Genomic DNA, 21,686 nt, shown 5'->3' on the forward strand with positions numbered 1-21,686 from the left:
AGCAAGGGACCACCCCACCCCCCCACCCCCAGTGTGGATGTGAGGCTTGACCTGGGATCATGAACCAAGCTGAAAGCAGGTGCTTAACAAACTGAGCACCCAGGTGCCCCAGTGATTTCTACTTTTTTAAAATGTTTTTCCAGGGGTGGCTGGCTGGCTTAGTCAGTGGAGCAAGCAAATCTTGATCATAGAGTTGTCAGTTTGAGCTGCACAATGGGTGTAGAGATTACTTAAAAATAGTCTTAAAGGGACTCCTTGGGGGCTCAGTCAGTTCAGCATCAGACTCTTGATTTTGGCTCAGGTCCTGATCTAAGGGTTGTGAGATAGAGCCCTGCTGTGGGCTCCTGTTTAATATTCTTTCTCTCCCTCTCCCACCCCACCCCCCAGTTCATGCTCTCTTTCTCTCTCAATAATAATAATAATATCCTAAAAAATAAAAATGTTTTTCCATATTTAAAATATTTTTCATAACAATAAGAGGTTTAGTTCAAAATAGGGAGATGCAGGTTGAGTTGCTTGCAGGGAGGTCACTTTGAGGTCTTGCATCATACACATGCATTCCCAGCCTACCTTTAAATTTTCAACCCACATAAACAACAAACAGGATAACAACTTACCGTCTTCTAAATCCCTACGGTTCTCTAAGCACTTTACTTGCTTCATCTCATTTAATCCAGTGCCTTTCCAAAGAAGGTATTATCAACAATATTCCTAATTTAGAGCTAAAAGGAGATTAGATTTGAAGAGGTGAATGAACAGGTTTAAGGCCTTACAGCTCATTTTAGTGTTCTCTTGATCCTCTCTTTTTCGTCCAATCACCTTTGATTGAGTCCAGCTTCTCAGTGTATATTCTGGTCTTTGAGCTGAAGACCACAAATACACAGACTCACCATCTCTCTGGAAAACTACCCCTCCCCCCCCAAAAGTAAAGTCATCTGGGACCTGGGGGCAGGCTTTCCTGAGAGCACTTCCCCCTTCCTTCTTCCGCTGTCTTTAACTTTTGCTCCTGGGGCCACAGCCAGCTCTGCCGATTGCTCGCTGGACCCCCTGGTGCATCTTCCTGCCAGAACAGAGATCAGTACGGTGACCGCTCCCGCTCGTCCAGAGAACCCGAGAGCCGCAGCCAGCAGCGCATTTGCTCTTCCTCTGGCTCCTTCTTCCCCATTTCTTTCCCAGTCCCTCTATCCCTCTACCCTCTACTCTTTGCTCTCTCGGTTCATTCTTGTGCCTTCTCCCCTCATCATTTCTCTGTTCTCTTCCATTTCAACCCCCGGTTTCTGTCTCAGCCTGCATTGCTCAAAGCGAATACCAAACTACTATATTTGGGGGGAAAAGAGGTTTTTGAAAAGCCGTGGTCCCAAGCGTTGTTCGTTGATAAGAAGCGCATTCATGGTTACTAGGCCTCACCATTCTCTTCTAAGATTCTCTTGGGGTTTTAGGGTCTCTTTCGCGGCGGGATGCGCGGCCGACCAAAGGGGCAGTGGGTGCGCGGGGGCCGTGGCTGCGGGACCAAGGGTCTGTAGTGGGAGGGGCGAGCGGAGGGCTTCAGGTGCAAAGGTCCGGGGCGTTCCAAGCTGGAAGGAGCCGCGGGGAGGGCGGGGAGGGCGCAGAGAAGGGTGTCGAAAGAAACGTCGCGATCTCCCGTGCATTCATTCGTTCGTTCATCACCCAGGCGGGAGTTCTGACGACCACGACCAGGTAGGCCACCAGTAGCCTCTGCCCCAGGAAGGCTTGGAGATGGCAGTTTCCCCAAAGTCGTGTCTACTCTTCCTCACTCTCTTCCAGCTGTCCAAGCCAGATTCGGGTAGGTGCCCCCTTCCCCCGCCCGGGCCTCCCTCTCGCGGCCCCAGCGACCTCCGCCGGGCACTCCCGCTGCCCACACCGACCTGGGTCCCGCGTCCACGCTGTCTGCCTGCCCGCTTTCCGCAGCCCGCTTTGACGTGATTGGACCCGCGGAGCCCGTCGTGGCGGCGGTGGGGGCAGACGTGGAGCTGCCCTGCCACCTGTCCCCGAACGTGAGCGCCGAGCGCATGGAGCTGCGCTGGTTCCGCGGGCAGGCGGCGGCCGCGGTGCTGGTGCGCAGGGACGGGCGCGAGCAGGAGGCCGAGCAGGGGGCCCAGTACCGCGGCCGGGCCTCGCTCGTGGACGCCGACATCGCGGCCGGGCGCGTGGCCGTGAGGCTACACCGGGTGAGGGCCTCGGACGACGGCGAGTACCGCTGCTCCTTCCGGCAGGACGCAAGCTACGAGGAGGCCAGCGTGCACCTGCAGGTGGCCGGTAAGTACGCCTGCTTTGACCCGGGCGCGGTGGGTTATCCTGTGGCCCTGGTGCTTTGGAAACCACCAGATGCAGTGCCCAGATGCCTTTTGGGATGGACAAGGGGGCAGGCCCAGAGTGGGAGGGGGCGGGAGGGGCGTTTGGGAGTGGGGTCAGAGCATTTCCCCGTATTATTAATCAAATAAATGTAAGATGTAATGGCTCTAGAACACTCTTTTCCATGGGCACACCGTAGTCTCCGTGATTCAGGCTCAGCCCTGAACATTTTGATCTACTTTTCACTACGTACTTTTCACCCACTACGATGAGGCTGTGTAAAGCAGCACATCCTCTGAGGCTGCTTTATGGATTAGCACCCAATGACTGATTTCCTAAGATCCTAGAGCCTGGCTGCTCCTTAACATTCTTGATCCACCTAGACAAGTTTTTGGTTTTTGATTCCTTTTATTTTGCTTCAAGCCAAAATTCAGGGCGAAACAATAAAGCAAATGGTAAGCATTCAGGAGGAAAGCATGCACTGTCTCTGGTTTTCCCACTTACTAGTGAATGGCAGCAAACAAATCTCTTTCTGAGCCTTATTCCTTGCTGTAAAACTGTCAAAAGATTTTTCAAGAATGAAATAAAATTGGACAATACCTAAGAAACTGCATTATCAATGCTTGTAGAAGTATTGTATACTTGTGAATATTATTACTATGCCTCAGACTGCCCTATAATTTCCAGTATATGAATATATTACCTTTTATGTTTATACTAAAAGTTTAAAAAATACTTGGGTGTAATTTGGGTCCCTGCCTCAGAACAGGGACATAATGCATTATGCACAACTCACATTTCCTTCTTCGGGAAGTATCTTAAACATTGATTATAAAACCCTAGAGATCTGATAGCATAAAACTGCCGTTGTTACCTTTTATGAGTGATAGACATCTTTGAGAATCTGCTGTAGATGGCAGCCTTTTCATGAAAAGAATCCACATTTTCACACAAATTGGAACCTGGATTTAAACCAACAGTTGTGGACACATGTTTGAGGATTCTTCTCTGCAGCTTGGTTTGTTGTTTGTTTGTTTGTTTGTACTCTGTAGAAGTGTAAGAAGATAATCAGGCTGAAGACAGAAAGGAAAAACAGCTTTATGTTGATATATATTAGGACATAACTGTGTGTAGGGAAGATGAGGTTGAAACCCATTTAAGAAAATCCCTGAATCAGTAACACAGATGAAGGAAACTTAAATTGTCAGCTACAATCTCAATGCAAAGAACCTCCAACCTCCTTCTCTTCAAGGATACTCCTTCTCTGACCATCCTCAAATACCCACTCCTAGTTCTCCTACCCCCCCCCCCCAAAGGCTTTCATAATACTTCTGACCAAAGCCCTCTCCCATCTCTGGAGCTCCCTTACTTGTGTCTATGCCCTTGGTCTTGCTCTTCCTGCCGAGTAGAAAAGCTCCCTTTGTTGGCCCATCAAACTCCTGCCCACATCTCAAGCACTAAGTCCCGATATGGCATCCCTCTCCGATAAGGCAGGAAATTTCTTTTATTGATAGCACAGCTTTCTTGTGTAATGAAATAGGAGATGAAGATGGATCCTTCACTCCCAGTCCCTGCGTGCTTCTGTTTCTAAAACTGTGTAACCCTATGGTTATAAGACTCCCAGGAGAACGTCCACTAAAGAAGTAAGGCCAGTTTCTCTCTCCATAGCTCTGGGCTCCGATCCTTACATCCGTATGGAAGTTCAAGAAAGTGGAGAGGTCCGGCTGGAGTGTACCTCAGTAGGATGGTACCCAGAACCCCAGATACAGTGGAGAACTTCCGAGGGAGAAAAGTTTTCATCCACATCAGAGTCTAGGAATCCTGATGAAGAAGGCCTGTTCAGTGTGGCTGCTTCAGTGGTCATCAGAGACCCCTCCATGAAGAATGTAACCTGCTATATCCAGAACCTCCTTCTTGGCCAGCAGAAGGAAGTAGACATTTCGATACCAGGTCAGTGAAATCAAGGCTGGGTTCCTATTTGATGCCATTTCAGGGCCATATTGCCTGGGACACCTGCCCACGCCATGCCCTCATGGTACAATTGTCTACTTTCCCCACCTAAGCATAAAGGACCACTGGCATAAAGGAACCTCCCTCAATTTCATTAAAAGAGAAAAGACTCTTTAAAAAAATATTTATTTATTCATGAGAGGTACATAGAAAGAGAGGCAGAGACATAGGCAGAGGGAGAAGCAGGCTTCCCCGGGGGGGGATCCTGATGCAGGACTCGAATCCAGGACCCCGGGATCACAAACCAAGCCAAAGGCAGACGCTCAATCACTGAGCCACACGGTGCCCCGGAAAAGAAAAGATTCTAAATGCATAAAATCAGGGGGCCCTGGGTGGCTCAGTCGGTTAAACATCTGCCTTCAGCTCAGGTCATGATCCCAGGGTCCTGGGATTAAGCCCCACCTTGGGCTCCCTGCTCAGCCAGGAGTCTGCTTCTCCCTCTGCCTCTCCCCACTGCTTGTTCTCTCTCTCTCTGTCCAATAAATAGAATATTTTTTAAAGATTTTATTTATTTATTCATTAGAGACAGAGAGAGAGAGAGAGAGGCAGAGACACAGGCAGAGGGAGAAGCAGGCTCCATGCAGGGAGCCCGACGTGAGACTCAATCCTGGGACTCTGGGATCACGCCCTGAGCTGAAGGCAGACACTGAACCGTTCAACCACTGAGCCACCCAGGTGTCCCAAAAAATAGAATCTTTAGGTGCTCCTGGGTGGCTTGGCGGTTTAGCGCCTGCCTTTGGATCCTGGAGTCCCAGGATCAAGTCCCACATTGGGCTCCCTGCATGGAGCCTGCTTCTCCCTCTGCCTGTGTCTCTGCCTCTCTCTGTGTCTCTCATGAATAAATAAATAAAATATTTAAAAAATAAATAAATAGAACCTTTAAAAAAAGAATTTTAAATCCTAAATCCATAAAATCTGCCTTGATCTCATAGAAAGTCCAGATTTTCCATTTTGGGATATAGATCTTAGATACAGAAACTTTGTCTCTGGGGGTGGGCCTCCTCTCCTGAAATAACAAGAAAACCCATTTCCACCCTTGCCCCTCTGTCTTTCTCATCCCATGCTAGAGCTCTGTCTAGGTTTCCAGGGTCCTCAGGAAAGCAGGTATTCTCATTATTCCCCCAAACTATCTCTGGCTTAGGCAGGAACATTTCCTTATTCTTTGGTCATTGAGTCCCATTCTGTGGCACACGGTCCCATTCTGTGACAATTCCCTTCCTGATTTACTTCCTCCACCCACTTGGCTCCCATCCTGTATTGACAGTTAAGAAAGAATTTTCACAATAACCTGAATTGATCCATTATTTTCTTTATTTCCCAGGTCCTGTCCCAAAATGACTTTTTTTTTCTTGCCCATATTCCAAACTTTCTTGAAAAACTGACACCAAAGTAGATCACTGTTGTATACCTTGCAAAATTAAACATAATTACATCATCTTGGTTATATTAACTGGAATTACTAAACCATTAAGGCTTTCTGAAATATAACAGAAATTCAAGAGGTTGTGTGGACCATACATGTTGTTTTCTTCTAAACAAATACACTTGTGTGAGTGGCCTTTTGTCCTGTTGGCTGTCACGGCACTGTTAAATAGCCTGCACAAGGAACCACCATCTGAGCATAGTTGAAAAACAGGGTAATCTTGTAGCAACCTTGACATCCATAAACTAGGAATTTGGGCTCTGAGCTAGCTATTTCTTTTTACGTTTTTTTCTTATCCCTTCCAAGGGCAGGTGTAGTAAATCCTTAGCCAAAGGCATGAAAACAAACAAACAAACAAAAAAACAAAGGCATTTTGATCCTTTCACAGGCAGCCAGTCCCAATCTCAAAGGTGACACCCCTAGTGAGCAGCACGCCATCAGGCCCGAAATGACTCCTGTTCATTTCATTCCTCTCTTTCTCTGCCCTCACCTACTTAAGATTGAAACTTTTCTGAAAAGCTTAAAGCAGCATTGGAAGGACTATTTTTTGCCAGAGGAGGAGTGGGAGAGGTCCAAATCATCCTCTCTTCCAACCCTTTGGAATCAGAAAACAGAGCTGGATTTATTCAGAGTTGTACAACAACTTGTCCTTCTTGGGATTTTGTTTCAGCTCCCTTCTTCCCAAGATTGACTCCCTGGATGGTGGCAGTGGCTGTCATCCTGATGGTTCTGGGACTTCTCACAATTGGGTCCATAGTTTGTACTTGGAGACTATACAAGGAAAGATCTAGACACAGAAAGGATGAATTCAGCTCTAAGGGTAAGTCGTGGGCTGCTTGTCAGGCGTGCTTCCAAATGGGGTTAGATCCAAATCCTTTCAGATGGCTGCCAATGGGAAGATATTTGATTCCAGAATTCTGAAAGTCAAGGGGGGGGGGATTATAAGGCACCTGAATCCACCGATACCCAATATGAAGGTCTGGGGTGTAGAAGGAGTCAAAAACCAATGCTAACTGAGATATTAGACCTGATATTCGCTCACTATTGCCACTCCCCAGCCCCCAGACTCTCCTCTCACTTCTAACTCAGTTTCCCAGTAAAGATTGAAGATCTAATCCCAAACCAGTAGGAACTTCCTACTGGCACATTTCTTAGGAAAAAAACAAAAAACAAAAAAACACCACCATAATCCTTGTTCCTTATTATTGACAAAGTTTCTGTAATCAGGTAGTCATAAATTAACAATTTACTCCTTTATGTGTTCCTCACACCAGTTTTTTACCCTCTCTCATGCCTACTATAAAAGGTCATAAAGGTATTTGTTTGTTTTCCAGAGAAACTCCTGGAAGAGCTCAGTAAGTTCTCTCTTCTTGTCATTATTTCACCAACAAGATATTCTCTCTTGTTAGAAAACCTGTCACTGACTCTCTTTCTCTCTCTCTCTCTCTCTCTCTCTCTCATTGCAGAATGGAAAAAGGCTACACTGCACAGAGGTCAGTGGCTCTGAACTTCTCAGGAGCTCTGAGGCTCAATCCCCCGGGGATTCAAAGTCCTATCATACTTGGAAATAAAAAACACTAACCCATTTTCCTGGTAAGGATAGATAGGGGAAAGATGATGGCAAATGGCCTCCACATTTTCCTTGAAGCACATAGAGGGCCCTTGGGAGATGATGAGAAGACAAGCCCCTCTGACAGGGACCATTGGGCATTGGCGGACAGTCGGCTCACACTTCACCCCAAGACTTTTGATGGAAGAGGAAAATAGAGACAGCTGCACAGGCCAAACAGTTCTCCTCCTAAGAGGACCTGCTAACATCTAGAACAGTGCTTATTTACTTACTTACTTCTTACTTACTTACTTACTTACTTACTTACTTACTTACTTATTTATTGGAAAAGAAAGAATAGGTCTTGTAACCCCTAATGGTCACTGATGCTCAGACTTGCGCTCTCTGTCTCTAGTTGATGTGACTCTGGATCCAGACACCGCCCACCCCCACCTCTCTTTGTCTGAGGATTCAAAGTCTGTCCGACTGGAAGATTCACGTCAAGAACTGCCTGAGAAACCAGAGAGATTTGACTCCTGGCCTTGTGTGTTAGGTTGTGAGACCTTCACGTCAGGGCGACATTTCTGGGAGGTAGAGGTGGGAGACAGGGCTGACTGGGCAGTCGGCGTATGTAGGGAGAATGTGGTGAAGAAAGGGTTTGACCCCATGACTCCTGAGAATGGGTTCTGGGCTGTGGAGTTGTATGGGAATGGGTACTGGGCCCTCACCCCACGGCGGACCCCTCTCCCATTGGTAGGACCCCCCCGTCGGGTGGGGATTTTCCTGGACTATGAATCAGGAGACATCTCCTTCTACAATATGACTGATGGGTCCCCTATTTATGCTTTCTCCAATGCCTCCTTCTCTGGTCCCCTCCAGCCTTTCTTCTGCCTGTGGTCCTGTGGTAAAAAGCCCCTGACCATCTGCCCAATCACTGATGGGCCTGAGAGAGTCACAGTGGTTGCTGATGCCAAGGACTTCACTAAGGAGATCCCGCTGTCCCCCATGGGGCAGGACTCTGCCTCTGGGGATACAGACACCCTCCATTCTAAGCTAATCCCCACCCAGCCCAGCCAAAGGGCACTTTAAGGAATATCCCAGCCAGACTGCTTTCCTTTGCCCTAAGGCCTTCCCTCCATGCCTCTGAAGCACCACCTGCCAGCTTCTCCATTTCTTCATGTTGGGTAGGGATCAGTTGGTCTTGGGGAGGTTGTGCTGCTGCTGCTGCTGCTGGAGAGTGTGGGGTGTGGGACCTTCCTCATCTGTTTCTGTACTGATGCTCAGGGGGCAGGGAGGTGACTCTGAAGCTCCTTCCAGTGTTCTCCTATCCCCAGAGGCCAAATCCTAAAGGGAGGGATAGCTCGGCAATAAGATGGGGGTTGGGTTGGCATGGGGTTATGACAGAAACATCTGGGTGTCCAGAATAGGGATGTGTAGAGGAACATGCTTTAGGCAAGCAGGAAACCCAAAAGGTTCTGGGAAGAGAAGATCCAAGGTTGAAATCCCATAAAGTAACTTGTGAGGGGGGGGACATCCCAAAGGAGGACAGTGAGGGGAACCCAGGCCAAGGATGAACACCTGGCCCACTTCTAGAGTTTCTGGGCTTGTATCTCCAGTTCCCTAAGACACACCCTCCAGAGTGGAGACCACTGGCACTACTTCTGTGGGATCTGAGCAGTTGGCCTGGGGGCCTAGAGAAGGGATGAAATGAGCAGGGCTGGGGGCCAGACTGAACATTTGATCCAGGAGAAAACTTCAGACAAAAGCCAGGCTGCAAGCATTGCCATACCCCAGATCCTGCTTTCCTCTCTGCTGTCTCCTGTTTGCCTCTCACCCAGGGGTCATTCCAGTCTCACTTTGTGGACTCCACACACATTTTCAGCTCTCTCCTTCCTTTTGATTTAGAATCTGTCCATCTCAGAGGCTTTACAGGAATCCACCTGAGTGACTGCACCCCTTTATCAGCCAGGGTCAGCCTCAGGGCCCCTCGGCCCTCATCCCAACATCTGGTTTAAACCCCTCAGACTCGGAACCTGCGTGGCTCAGTTGGTTTGGTGTTGGCCTTTGGCTCAGTTCCTGGTTCTGGGGTCCTGGGATCGAGTCCCACATGGGGCCCCCTGGTCGGTGGGAGCCTGCTTGCCCCTCCCCCCTGCTCGTGCTCTCTATCTCAGTCAATTAAATAAACACATAAATCTTAAAAAAAAAAAAAAAAGACCCCAAATGTACCTTCAATTTGCTCCCCTGCAGTCCATGGCCACCCCAGGCCAGCATTCAGTCTCCCCACCCACCATCCCTGTGCACTGTCCCCTGGGTCCCCAGATGCCTTGTCCCTGTGCTCAGCACAGCTAGGCTGACCACACCTGTTCATGTCTGCATTTTCCTGTAGACATGTAGCTTATCATGCCAATGGACTGCTTACACCTTCCATTTCCATTGTGTTTTTCCAGTTTCCAGAAGAGAGGTCACCCATGGTTTTAGCCTAATAAGTCTGTTGATTGCTGAAAGTGGCATCTGCACATTTTCTTTACCTCAATGAGTAGAACTGAAACAAAAACAGGAAAGAAACTGCATGTGTAAAGAAAGAAAGAAAGAAAAAGAAAGAAAGAAAGAAAAGAAAGAAAGAAACTGCATGCGAATGCAGCTGACTGGACAGAGCAGCGTGCGTTTCTGTTTCCAAGACTCCTCTGCAGGCCTGATGGCAGTGGGCTGGCAGGGGTAGGCAGGCACTAGGGGCTGCTGTCCCCTTAGCCTCTAGCTGCTTACAGAAAGGCCGGAGTACCCGTGGCTGCTGACTTGTAGCCTCTGTTTGGGAGGTGACTCCATGTCTACTACTAAAAAGGTAATTGACTCCTGGTATAGGTGAGTGAGGCCACCTCTTCAGATGTTAACAGTACTCCTCCAGGAGGAGGAAAGATTTGGGAAATTTTTAATGGTAATGCCTTGTAATTGGAAAACCAGAAACACTTGGGTGATCTTTAGAAACCACTCTTCCAGAGGGGAAGCCCTATGGTTTCCTATTTCAAGACCCTTGTCGTTCAGTAAGATGCCCACTTTCCCCTGTGTGGTCCCAAGCAAGGATCGAAAAGGGTCTCCTTCACAGAAGGCCTGACCTTAATGCAATTCAAGCATCTCCACAGCCCAAAGGGGCAGACTGTGAGTCTCCAAAGGTCCACCAAATGGTGGGAGACCATATCACCTGATATGTGTGTCGCCTGCCAAGAAATCATCAAAATCAGATCTATTACAGATCCAACAACAAGAAAGCCAGCTTCCGAATTATGTTCACACTGGACATATTATTTCCATCATTATACCACATGACATATCTCATGAGTAAGCTAAGAACCAATTTTTCTTCATTTTCAGTCTACTAACTACCCTCATAGAGGACTGTGACAAAGTAAAGCCCAACATTGTCTCTTAGGGGGCGATTCTGAACACCAGACAGGCCTATTATCATCACATTCACTGTGTATCGTGACATACGACATTGTCAACAACTCTCTATTACTCATCTTTGTTACTATCAGCCTGGAGACCCCAACCCCTTTATGAATACACATAAAGGCTTGTATATCAGGAGACCCACACAGGTGTTATTTGGGGATTTCAGAGATAAACTGAAGCCAGGAGACATAAAGATATCTAATTAAAGCATATAGTCTGTGTCCAAGCTAGGATCTGAAAGCGAGTGTCCTTGTTCTCTCTCTGTTTAGGACATATTCCACAGAACAAACCACGATTGAGTAGCAAGACTAGAGACTTAGAGAGATTACCAAGGTGGGATCCATTGATTGGGTGAGTCTTAGGCATGAAGAAGGTCAGGAGAAGAAAAAAAGCAATGAAATGTGCCACCTTTTATTCGGACGAAGAGCAGGGACCTGGAGAACCAGATAGAAAGGGCCCCTTCATCATTTCATGGATCCTCAACACCCAGTGTCTTCCTTTCCATTGGAACCCCTACCTCAAACACTTCTCACCACATTGTCCACCTCATGCCATGCCCCACACCTCAATACCCTTGGGAGAAGAACATTATTTATCACGGTTTTAAGTATTCATTTGTGTTCAAATTATACTTCTAGAAAGTCAAAGAAAAACAAAGTCCAAAGTTCTTTAAAAATATTTGGGAACCTTAGGCAGTTGCTCTGCTGGCTTAATGTATAACGTGTATCCTGAAATGTTTATGTGAAATCTCACTCATAATAGACAGGGCTGTCACAAGAACCCCTCTCTGAGAATAGAAAGACATCATAGGTTTTAATCAGTTCTGTGACTCCTCTCCCCTTCCTCCTAATCCTTGACCTCCCCATGATCCATGATTTCCCTGACCACTCAAGGAAAATGGTCACCAGGTACAGTACTGAGCTGACAGTAGATTCTTAGGAAACATTTGTGTCCTTCCTTTAAACTCACCCACTCCACCCCCAGCTCTCACCTCTTTGCCTGAGACACCTCTAAGGAAGAACTTATCTGATGAACCTCCAGGCTCTCTCCAACTGGCACCAGCTACCAGTGCCTAGAGGAAACAATCAGTCTTGGTAGTCCTGGCTTTATTTCTGAATTTTCTAAAAGAGATGACATCGGGTATTGCTAGACCTCTATAACCCAAAAAGTTTATCTGTATCCTTGAGAGATTATATTTGTCTTCACAAAACGCTTACATACAGCCTCCTCCTGTACAACCACTCCAATAATCGGATTTTAATATTCTCTACAGATTATTTCCATCTTTTCTCCTGGACAGGTGGGCTCTGGCATTTCAGGTACCAGGGGACACCTTCCTTTGGTTATAGTCATCCCTGGCTATCTCCAATGATTCATATCCAGACATCCCAGTGCACGTGGGTTCACATATACGGAGCCTATGAACATCCATCATAAATTGTGCTTTGGACTCTGGCACTCTAGGATTCACAAATATTTTGGGCCAGAGGCCTGTACCACAGAGGTCTGAACATTCTTTTGAATGTGGTTCCTCCACTTTACCCTTAAAAGAAAGATTCAGCCTGTTTCTAAAGCTCCTAAAATAATGACTCAAAAGTGGGTTCACAGGAGAATCACCTAGGGGTGGAGGGGAATTCTTAACAAATACAATTCCCAGGTGGAACTCTCAGGTCTGAGGTGGGGAGGATGTTGGCAATAGCTACATGCTTTCACATGTCACCTCCTGCTACCGGCAGAGCAGTGGATCTGTTAAGAATTACAGGTTGCGCCCCTCGGACCCACTGCGCGACGGATCCACCCGCGGAAGAGCCTGCCCAGCACCTGCGAAACCTCTGGTTCCTCCAGCGTCACCGCGATGAAGAAAGTGGTTCAGCAGCTCCGGCTGGAAGCGGGGCTCAACCGCGTGAAAGTCTCCCAGGCAGCTGCAGATTTGAAACAATTCTGTCTGCAGAATGTCCAACACGACCCCCTGCAAACTGGTGTATCTTCAAGTACGAATCCCTTCAGACCCCAGAAAGTCTGTTCCTTTTTGTAGTAAAACGAATCTTTTGATGGTTTTCTAAACCACTTTACATGAACCAGTGAATATTCAAAGGAGAACTAAATTTGAAGCCTGTACAAAAGCTTATCCCAATAACACGTGCCATACTATATAAACTTCTTCCTTTGTCAGTCCTTAACATCTACCTCTCTGAATTTTCATAAATTTCTATTTCACAAGAAATAGAATTTACTCACCCCCGTAAATTTATATACACTGGCAGCAGCATATAATAAAATACTTAAGTGTAAAAGTTAAAAAAAAAAAAAGAAAGAAAGAATTACAGGTTGCTAGGCTTTAAGCAGGTGACTCTCACACTTGGGCCTGCCTTGGAATTGCATGGAGCAGTTATTAGACACAGATTACTGGACTTTGTCCCCAAAATGTCTGATTCAGTAGGTCTGAATTTGCCTCTAACTGGTTCCCCAGAGAGGAGGATTTGATGCATCATTTATGAGATGAAGCACTGTATTTCCTTAACTGAATTTAGATGAAACTGTAAAGCACCTAGGAAAGCAGTTTCTCAGATGGACAGAGACAAAATGTCTTGTCTGAAATACTGCGGGCAGTTAATACACTAGTCCTAGCTTTGTTTGAAACTCGCAGTCAGGTTCCCGGACTTGCAGTGAATGCTTTTCTGACCACAGGATCCTGATTGTAACACTTGGCGAGAAAAGGTCATATATGATGTTAGGTATGTTTAGAAAGGTGGCTGCATGGTATCAAGGGCCCCCTGTGCCAGGTTTACTAGATACAGAAACTACTCCCCCCAATCCCCCCCCCTTTTTTTTTTCAAACTACCTCTTGCAGTAAAATATCCATAGAGTAACACCGTAAGTCCTCAGTGCATAGAGCAAAATGAACTCAGAACCCGGAGCCAGACCAGCCGGCCTCCTAACCTGGCTCCCAGAGTGAGCACCTGCGGGCTGGGCTTCAGCCCGCACTCACCTGCCGCGGCCTAAGACCTGGGAGAACGCGGTGGCCTTCTGCAGGACTCCCCGAGAGTGGAGGGAGGGTGCCCTTCTTCTCCCGCATCCCGCCCCGCCCTCCACGGGGCCTGGAATCCAGGTCGCAGAGCAGGTGCTCCTCGGCCGCCCCGGGAACCCGGCCGCGTGCGGCGGTTCCCAGGCGGGCGCGCCGGCGGCTTACCCCGGCGCACTTTAACTCTTTCTCCGGGGAAGTCCCTTATCTTGAATAAATTAATAGTGTTTCCGGGGGCCCAGAAATATATTCAGAGCCAGGGAAACTTCCAGCGAGTCAGGATGGCCGAGCGGTCTAAGGCGCTGCGTTCAGGTCGCAGTCTCCCCTGGAGGCGTGGGTTCGAATCCCACTCCTGACAAGTCGTTTTTAGCAATTGAATGTATCCTGCCTCCTTTTCCTATATTCTCCATCGTGTGGAATGATCAATATTTCAAAATTTCTTATCAACGCTCTAAAATTAAGCACTCTATCTAGAAGACATAAACTCTAGTAGTTTTACCTTCATCTCCTATCTTTCTCACATTCAAGGAATGAAAGGCATGTCAACTCCTAAATCACAAACACTGATGATGTTCCCCAGGACCCCTCTTTTGTTCTGTTTACTTATAGATTTCTTTCTAATATTCACCTTCAAGCTTATTTCTCATCCCTCACCCCCGTAAGAAATTACTGGAGAGAGGTCATCTTTTCCTTTCTAAATGTTTTTTTGTAGAACATTTCTTTTTGGTTTCAGTGCTTCCCTCTTTAATTTACATAAATGACGCTGCCTCCTATATCATTCTATTTTTACCATATTCCGTCCTACCATGGCTTTCAGGTTTATTTATGCTGCTGTATGTACATCTAGGCCTGGAAAAAAAAGACCAATTTCTTTCAATTGTCACAAGTGTGTGTTTGCCTACTCACCCAGGGATGACTCCCAGTTTGGGTCCCATGCCTCCCCACCACAGAAAAGGTGCTCTCAATGAACATCCTCCCATCTATTCCATTATGAAGCTTTCCCTGTCACAAGAGCATGAGAGTCTGACGGTTTGCAAACTTTGAGCTTCAGAAAAGGATTCAGGACCCAGGGAATGTGATTTAGAAACACAGAAATTCATGTGTAGTGACATCTTCAGAAATATTCCCCAAATTCAAGGTTCCTGATGTCCAGCCTGCTTATCTTAAGCATCAATAGCTAATTACAAATATTAGCATACGGTGTTTCTGTTTTGAACTCAAAACTTGGACAGTGAATATTATTATTCTTACACAATTTATTGCAAAGCCCCAAATAATAAAAAATCTCAGGTAACTGGAATTTTCTCCCCACTGTTCCTTTTTAAAAAAGAAATCTAATCAAATACTCACTTAGAAAGACAGCAAATGGGGCAAATCTGTTTTGTGATCATTGACATTCAGAATCATTCTGCCCTCTCCCAAACTCCTTAAAATTCACAGGAACATTCATACATATAGTGAAAGAAAAATGAATTGGTATTTCTTAGAAAGATGGTCGTCAATAAGGTTAGTAAAGAACAACCAAAGTAGGTTTCTCCTTATTGTCCAGGTGGCCATATATTCAGTCTATTTCTGCCCGTTTTGAGTCCCCACTTGGGTCTCAGCAGCACATGACAAAGGAGGGAACAGCAAATAGGTGCAAAGAGGAGAAGCATTCGGAGATACTTGGGGGGCCAACAGGTTGACTTAATGCTATTCTGGTTACATGAGCTCACCCCTGACTCTGCCACTTATGAACTCTATGACTTTCCAGGCAAGTGACTTTGTATCCCTCTGCCTTGGTGCCCTCCTCTTTAAAATATGGGAAATAATTGAACAATCCTTTGTAAGTGTGCTGTGAGAATCGCATAACTTAGTATGTATTAAGTACTTGGCAAATAATAAATGCCTGGTAAATAACCAACACCGGATAAACGATATTTTTTTGTTCCAATAGAGCACCTGCTGTTTGCTGGGGCCTATGTTGAACTCTGAAGATCCAGAGATATAGCCCTTGCCCCAAGAAGTAGACAGGGTGGCAACAAAGATAAAAAGCAAGTAGATGAGTATTGCTATGCGGGGTGAAATGGGAATTCCAGCTCCACCTCCTCACAGAAATTTCAGCAGTCCAGCTGTAGACTCTACTTACTCACAACTGGTAAATTCCAAATGCCACCCTTTCTGCTTTGGTAACACATGGTCTTTTTGAAAAACACAAACATAAACACAAACAAAACCAAAAAGCAAAAACAAAACAAAACAAATGAACATGAAGCACTTGATAACTGTCAATTATCAGGTCATGTCCATCTGTGATCTTCATGAGGCCACAAATGATGAGGATGCCCAAAGGCCTTTGGTCATCTCCAGACACGGAAGAGTTTCAGGTGCAGACATACCTCCCTGCCCTCATTGCTTCCACTTACCTGCACTGGGCATCCCCTTTCACACCTCTGGTCACACAGTTTCCCTTTTGCCCTGAGCACTTTTTCCACTCCTTCTCCTCAATCCACTCTCATGTCTGCAAGAAGTCTCCTACATTTCCTTCATGCTCAGTCTGGATGTCACTTCTTTCATGAAGTCTTCCCCCACTTCCTTCTATCTCCGCCAGTCTGGGTTAAATAGCAAACCATGTCCCACAGTGTCCCCACTCCCAGTATTATTCCATGCTACCATCCTGGAACTGCCATTAAATTGTTTGCCACACCGTCCCCTAGTCTTTTTAGAACAGAATTCAGGACCCATGTGTGATTAGTATGGTGCTTGCCTTATAGTTGGCTCTGGACAAATAGTCACCGCTTGAATAAACAAGCATTTGATTAAGTCATTTCCACCGGTACGTATAAATCACTTTCATGATTGAAAATATGGAGAGTTAGAAAGGCTTTTAAGCTTTTGGGAGAGATGGTTAGATTCATCACCTGGAACATTCTATACATTTTAGTAGCCAGTACTATTACCTCATGCAATCAATTGAGGGCCTCTTGGCTGGAAGCATCCCAGTAAAGGTGTTCCTGGACCCTATGGAGCAGGGGGGTGAAGATTAAGTCAAATTCAGTAACGGGATTAAGTAGTGGTTTAGTATTGACTTCTATACGGTGACTCAGCTGTCCTCTGCATTTGATAGAATTCTGTACTCTAGGCCTGGAAAAAGACAAGGTAGAAATTCTTTCTCCCTAAAGAAATGTAAGTTCATCTTTACATTTCTTCTATGCAAACAGAGAGGCCACCCTCAGACCCATATAAAACAGTAGAGTTAAATTCCAAACTCTGCAGAGTAATCTATCCCAAATATTACACTTTGATCACTCATCCTCTTTATTGAGGGTGGGAAAATCACAAAAGGCCCCGCTGGGATTCGAACCCAGGATCTCCTGTTTACTAGACAGGCGCTTTAACCAGCTAAGCCACGGAGCCAACACGCTCACCGGCTCCTAAATCGACTGTGAAAGGGAATGATCTTTGCTTTTGTTGTGTGCATCTCTGGATTTTCTCACTATACAGGCTCAGGAGCAGCACAAATGCTTCACCCCCACGACGACCCCAGACCCTAACGACTAGTCAATCCCGCTTCACCACCACGAAGACCTAAGAAACCGCGCGACTACAGGAAAACTTGAGTCCCTTCCCGCGGGAGCCCGAGGCGTCCTGTCCCAGAAACTGCGAGCAGGGCAGTTCTCCTACCTCCGCGGGGAGTGGGAGTGGGACCTGAGGCCCAAGGGAGGGAACACACCACACTGACACCAGAATACTCCCAGCACCCAGAACTGGTCCCCGAAGGGAGCGAGCTCTCAGTCCTATGTTTCAGTCTTTAATTAAAAATTCAGTCATTCCTTAACCCCATTTCTTTCCAGAAAATTAGCTTCCACCTGCCTGCTTCTTGCTTATAATGTTAGCTAGTGGAATTCCAGAGTCACACCTTAAAAATACAAGACTTCATAATTAGACCTAGTCTTAGAGAGAAAGGAGAGAGCAGTCCCTTCTCCTCTGCAACTACAGAGGGAGAGAAGCTTTCTTGTCCCAAAACTTGTGCAAAGGATCTGTTTGGTAAGATGTCAAATTGAGACATTCATAAGAATTTCTAGATTGTCATGAGGTCTCATGTGAGTATTTGTAAGTGTTCCCAATTTATTCTATTCTCTGTAAAATAAATCTGTCCTTGGGAATAAAATTTGAACAGTAAGCACCAGTGAAACTCCCAATTGTTGCCGTAAACTGCGAAAGTAACTTCCCCTATGAGATGATGATTGGTTGTGTTGCTTGAAATCTATTGTCATGGTGATAATGTTGAAATCAATATTTTAGTTTTTCTAAACTCTATCAATATTTGAAGGAGTTCTCTGTCACACTATAAGAGGCCTTTACCTCCACCTACATATATGATGGGAGGTGGGGGAGTGAGGTGTAAAAGCCCATGACTCTACTAGATTTCTCATTTCAGTAAAACATAGAAAGTCTATACAATTAGTTTGAGACTCTAAGGAATAATCACCTGTTTTCCTTAATATGATAAGAGTAGCCATTATATTATTAGTGCACTTGGAGCTAATATAGTCATAAGCAGCACAGTCACACCTCATATGGCTTTGATCAAACTGTGGCAGTCAGAAAGACAGCAGAGCCAATAGTATTTTGTTTGGCTTTTCCCTTTGGTTACCAGCTGTCTACATTTGCACTGAAATTCTGGGAAGGCAGTTGTTTAACAAGCTAGAGGGAAAAAATTGAGACTTAGAGCAATTGTTTCCAGAAATCTGGGTGTGAATTCTCTCTTCTACTCAATTCCAAGTGTGACCAGCAAAGACCATGGAAGGCCTCTTACATTAGCTCTGTCCCACAAATCTGAAATTGGAGAAGGTGGGGATCTCTGTGTCGCAGCCTGCTGACATTAATGTAAACAAGCGTGGGAGGGGCAGACAGTGCCATTTTCCATATGTTTGAGAAGGAAACCAGAAGAACAAGTATACTGGGACACAGAAAAGGAGAGGAGTCTACCACCGTGACAGTTAGCTTGGTGTATTAACTCAACTAGGCTATGCTATCCAGTTATTCAACTGAACAGTAATCTACATGTTACTGTGAAGATATTTTGTAAATATGGTTAAATCTACAATTACTTGACCCTAAGTATCCACAGTAATATGGATAAGCTAGCCAGTTGAACCAATTATTATTTCTAACCCATTAATATTTCCAACCAGTTGAAAGGCTTTAAAAGCAAAATGGAGGTTTTCCTGAGGAAGAAGAAATTTGGTTTCAAGACTGTAGTCTCAGCTTCTGCCTGAGATTTTATTAAAGTACAGGCCTGCCCTGCAGATTTCATACATGCCAGTCCTAGAAACATTCATTCATTCATTCATTCACTCATTTATATTCTTCTACTGGTTCTATTTTTTCTGGACTCTGTTTCTCTGACTGATACAACCACTAAAGAAAAGACTGGAAACTAGAAACTGGAACTCTCAGAAAAGAAGGCGCAGTATAAAGATCTCCAAAAACAAAGTGAAAGCCTGCCCCAGCTCATGTCCATTTGTGAACATGGCTAAGAAATTTGAAGCAGCAGGAGAAGCTTTCAAAACCTGCAAAACAAAGAGAGGTCTTTGTTGGTGAGCGGATGAGCAGAGCAAATGTGGACAGGGCCTCCAGCTATCTGAGTGGAAGCCCATTTTAGAGGTGCAGGATGGGACCCGTGGCTCCAGGGACACCGTGGGATCTGGCCTGCCTATCCTGAGTATGTGATGAGGATAAAACAGAACCAAGAAGTACCCCAGTTTGCTTTATTTCTGAAAACGCAGGCAAATTGTTCATGTTTCCAAACTTCTCTTTAGAAGTCTTTTGCTTCCTTTAGGGACCGGATAGTCTGTGAACTTGGATGGGAAAATACATTTTTATTTTGACTAACTTGCTACTGAAATTTTGGGGTTTCTTCCATTATGAATGCAGGCAACAAATCACACTTGTATTTCAGTCCTTTTTACTTTATCGCTTTTGGAAATCACGAATATTTCATATAAAAGAACAGTTGTTACAAATTTCTTTAAATACCATTTATGCTCACAAGTGCTTTGAAATTACAGTACTTATTAGACCTCCTGCTGTATATTGTCATTCAGTGCATTAATAAAGGAGCACAAATATTACCATATATTCCATTTTAATACTTTGACAACATATTTCAATATAATTGATTTCCCTTTGAAATCTTACGTTATTTTTTTCTTTATATTTAAAATTATTATTCTGTGAAGCAATCAATAACCACCAAAGTGCCCTAGGGGTACAAGGACAAAACCCCCGTCAGAAGTCCCCTGTTCTACCATGGGCGTGTGTGTGTGTGTGTGTGTGTGTGTGGAATTCCCAACGAGGTGTACTTTGACTTATGCAGAAAAGAGTAGCAAGATGCATATTCTTCTTAAGGGCTGCTGCAATCTTACGAGCTGAAAGCAAGTATTTTCTAAACTCAGCGCCTATGTTCTCCACGTCAGGCAGTTTTACTCTCTCTGTCAACAGCCCTCAACTTTACAACGCTCAACCCAGGCATGGAGAGAACGCTGACTCCTCAGGAATACAGAGGCTGAACCGCACACGTAAGAGAATAGAGATGCTTATTTGAGAAGGCAAACCCGTGAGCGTTCCCGTGTGTCCGGGCTGATGATGCTCCATTGACAGGTGTCAGATGCTGTGCGGTGGGGCCCAGCGGTGGAAGCACAGGCAGAGCAGGTGCTTAGCACCGAGTCTTGCTTAGTAAATACTGAGATGGAAATTTTTTAACGACTCGAGGAGAGACAAGAAAGCATGTCCGATCACGCCATCCCCCAACGACTTCCAGTTTCCTACAGGTCCCACGCAGAGCCCTCGCGGGGGTCGCCTGCGCGCACCGGTCCCTCCTGGCTTCCGCCCTGACCTCCAGCGTTCCAATGGCTCCTTCCCCCGGTGGCCGCGTTTCTCTATCGTTGATCCCCGACTCCGCTGGGCTTTCCTGGACTTCCCGGTTTATTTTCCTCCAAGTGCTTATCATAATTATTCTACTTATTTAGTGATTCACGGTTGTAATCTCCTCGATGGGCAGGGATCACACCTGTTTTCTTCTAGGCTCCGCTTCCAGAGCCTTGAACGGTGGGTGACACAGGCTGCGGCGCGAACGCGTGGATGAAGAGGGAATGCGGGCGGCGAGCAGGTGGCTGCCCCGGAGCATCCTCGCGGCGGCCGGAGCGCGACCAGAGCGCGGACGCCTGGCGTCGGGCCCCGCCGGAACCCGAGTCCTCACGAAGACCTGCAGGCGCCCCCTTCCCGCATGCGGGGCCAGTGGCGCAATGGATAACGCGTCTGACTACGGATCAGAAGATTCCAGGTTCGACTCCTGGCTGGCTCGGTGGGCGCGCTTCCGTTTTACTCTTCCCTCCACGCCTCGGCGGCGAGGGACGCAGGGTTCCAGACCTCGCGCAGAGGGAGTCTCCTGCAAGTTCTCCGCGGCGAGAAAGCCCCCGCTTTTACCACCGCGGGGATCACCAGGCCACTGCAGAGCGGATGCCGCGGCTCGGCCGCTGAGTGCGCGCCGTCCCGGGGCGTGCCCGTTCCGGTCGCAACGCGTGAAGATCGTAGTCTCTCTAGTTTTCCTCCGTCTGGCCATTTTGAGCGTGAATTGTTAAGGCTCTGGCCTCAGGCATGTACTCTGGAAGGACTCCATGTGCGCGTCTTACCGCCTTGTCAGGTGCGAGCGCTCAACGTGCAAGCACCGACGCACCCGCGAACGAAGCTCGGCTGCAGGGATTGGGGAAGGCGGGAGCGGAGCGGAGCGGAGCAGAGCGAGCGCGGGGCGTGTTCCGCAGGGACAACTACCTTCGAGCGAGGCAGCCTCGCGGCTGGTTTCCGTAGTGTAGTGGTTATCACGTTCGCCTCACACGCGAAAGGTCCCCGGTTCGAAACCGGGCGGAAACAGGTGCGCT

At 46.6% G+C, this 21,686-nt stretch overlaps 2 protein-coding genes and 4 non-coding genes across 6 annotated transcripts; 5 read left to right on the plus strand and 1 right to left on the minus strand.

Moving 5' to 3' along the window:
- The first annotated feature begins 1,599 nt into the window (after positions 1-1,599).
- Positions 1,600-12,623, plus strand: BTN1A1 (butyrophilin subfamily 1 member A1). Its single transcript, XM_038584385.1, has 7 exons — positions 1,600-1,804; positions 1,930-2,277; positions 3,982-4,263; positions 6,417-6,566; positions 7,081-7,101; positions 7,213-7,239; positions 7,711-12,623. The coding sequence occupies exons 1-7, from the start codon at positions 1,738-1,740 to the stop codon at positions 8,382-8,384; spliced, it is 1,569 nt and encodes a 522-aa protein (XP_038440313.1). The 5' UTR covers positions 1,600-1,737; the 3' UTR covers positions 8,385-12,623.
- On the plus strand, positions 11,614-12,928 carry LOC100855681 (guanine nucleotide-binding protein G(I)/G(S)/G(O) subunit gamma-5-like). Its single transcript, XM_038583975.1, has 2 exons — positions 11,614-11,650; positions 12,497-12,928. The coding sequence occupies exons 1-2, from the start codon at positions 11,614-11,616 to the stop codon at positions 12,775-12,777; spliced, it is 318 nt and encodes a 105-aa protein (XP_038439903.1). The 3' UTR covers positions 12,778-12,928.
- A 1,111-nt stretch (positions 12,929-14,039) lies between these two features.
- TRNAL-CAG lies at positions 14,040-14,122 on the plus strand. Its single transcript has one exon. It is a non-coding gene; the product is annotated as a tRNA-Leu (tRNA).
- A 2,964-nt stretch (positions 14,123-17,086) lies between these two features.
- On the minus strand, positions 17,087-17,160 carry TRNAT-AGU. Its single transcript has one exon. It is a non-coding gene; the product is annotated as a tRNA-Thr (tRNA).
- Positions 17,161-21,039: 3,879 nt separating this feature from the next.
- Positions 21,040-21,112, plus strand: TRNAR-ACG. Its single transcript has one exon. It is a non-coding gene; the product is annotated as a tRNA-Arg (tRNA).
- A 493-nt stretch (positions 21,113-21,605) lies between these two features.
- Positions 21,606-21,678, plus strand: TRNAV-CAC. Its single transcript has one exon. It is a non-coding gene; the product is annotated as a tRNA-Val (tRNA).
- The last annotated feature ends 8 nt before the right edge of the window (positions 21,679-21,686 follow it).

Source organism: Canis lupus, chromosome 35 (genome assembly GCF_011100685.1).
Source record: "Canis lupus familiaris isolate Mischka breed German Shepherd chromosome 35, alternate assembly UU_Cfam_GSD_1.0, whole genome shotgun sequence".
In the NCBI taxonomy this organism is placed as follows: Eukaryota; Metazoa; Chordata; class Mammalia; order Carnivora; family Canidae; genus Canis; species Canis lupus.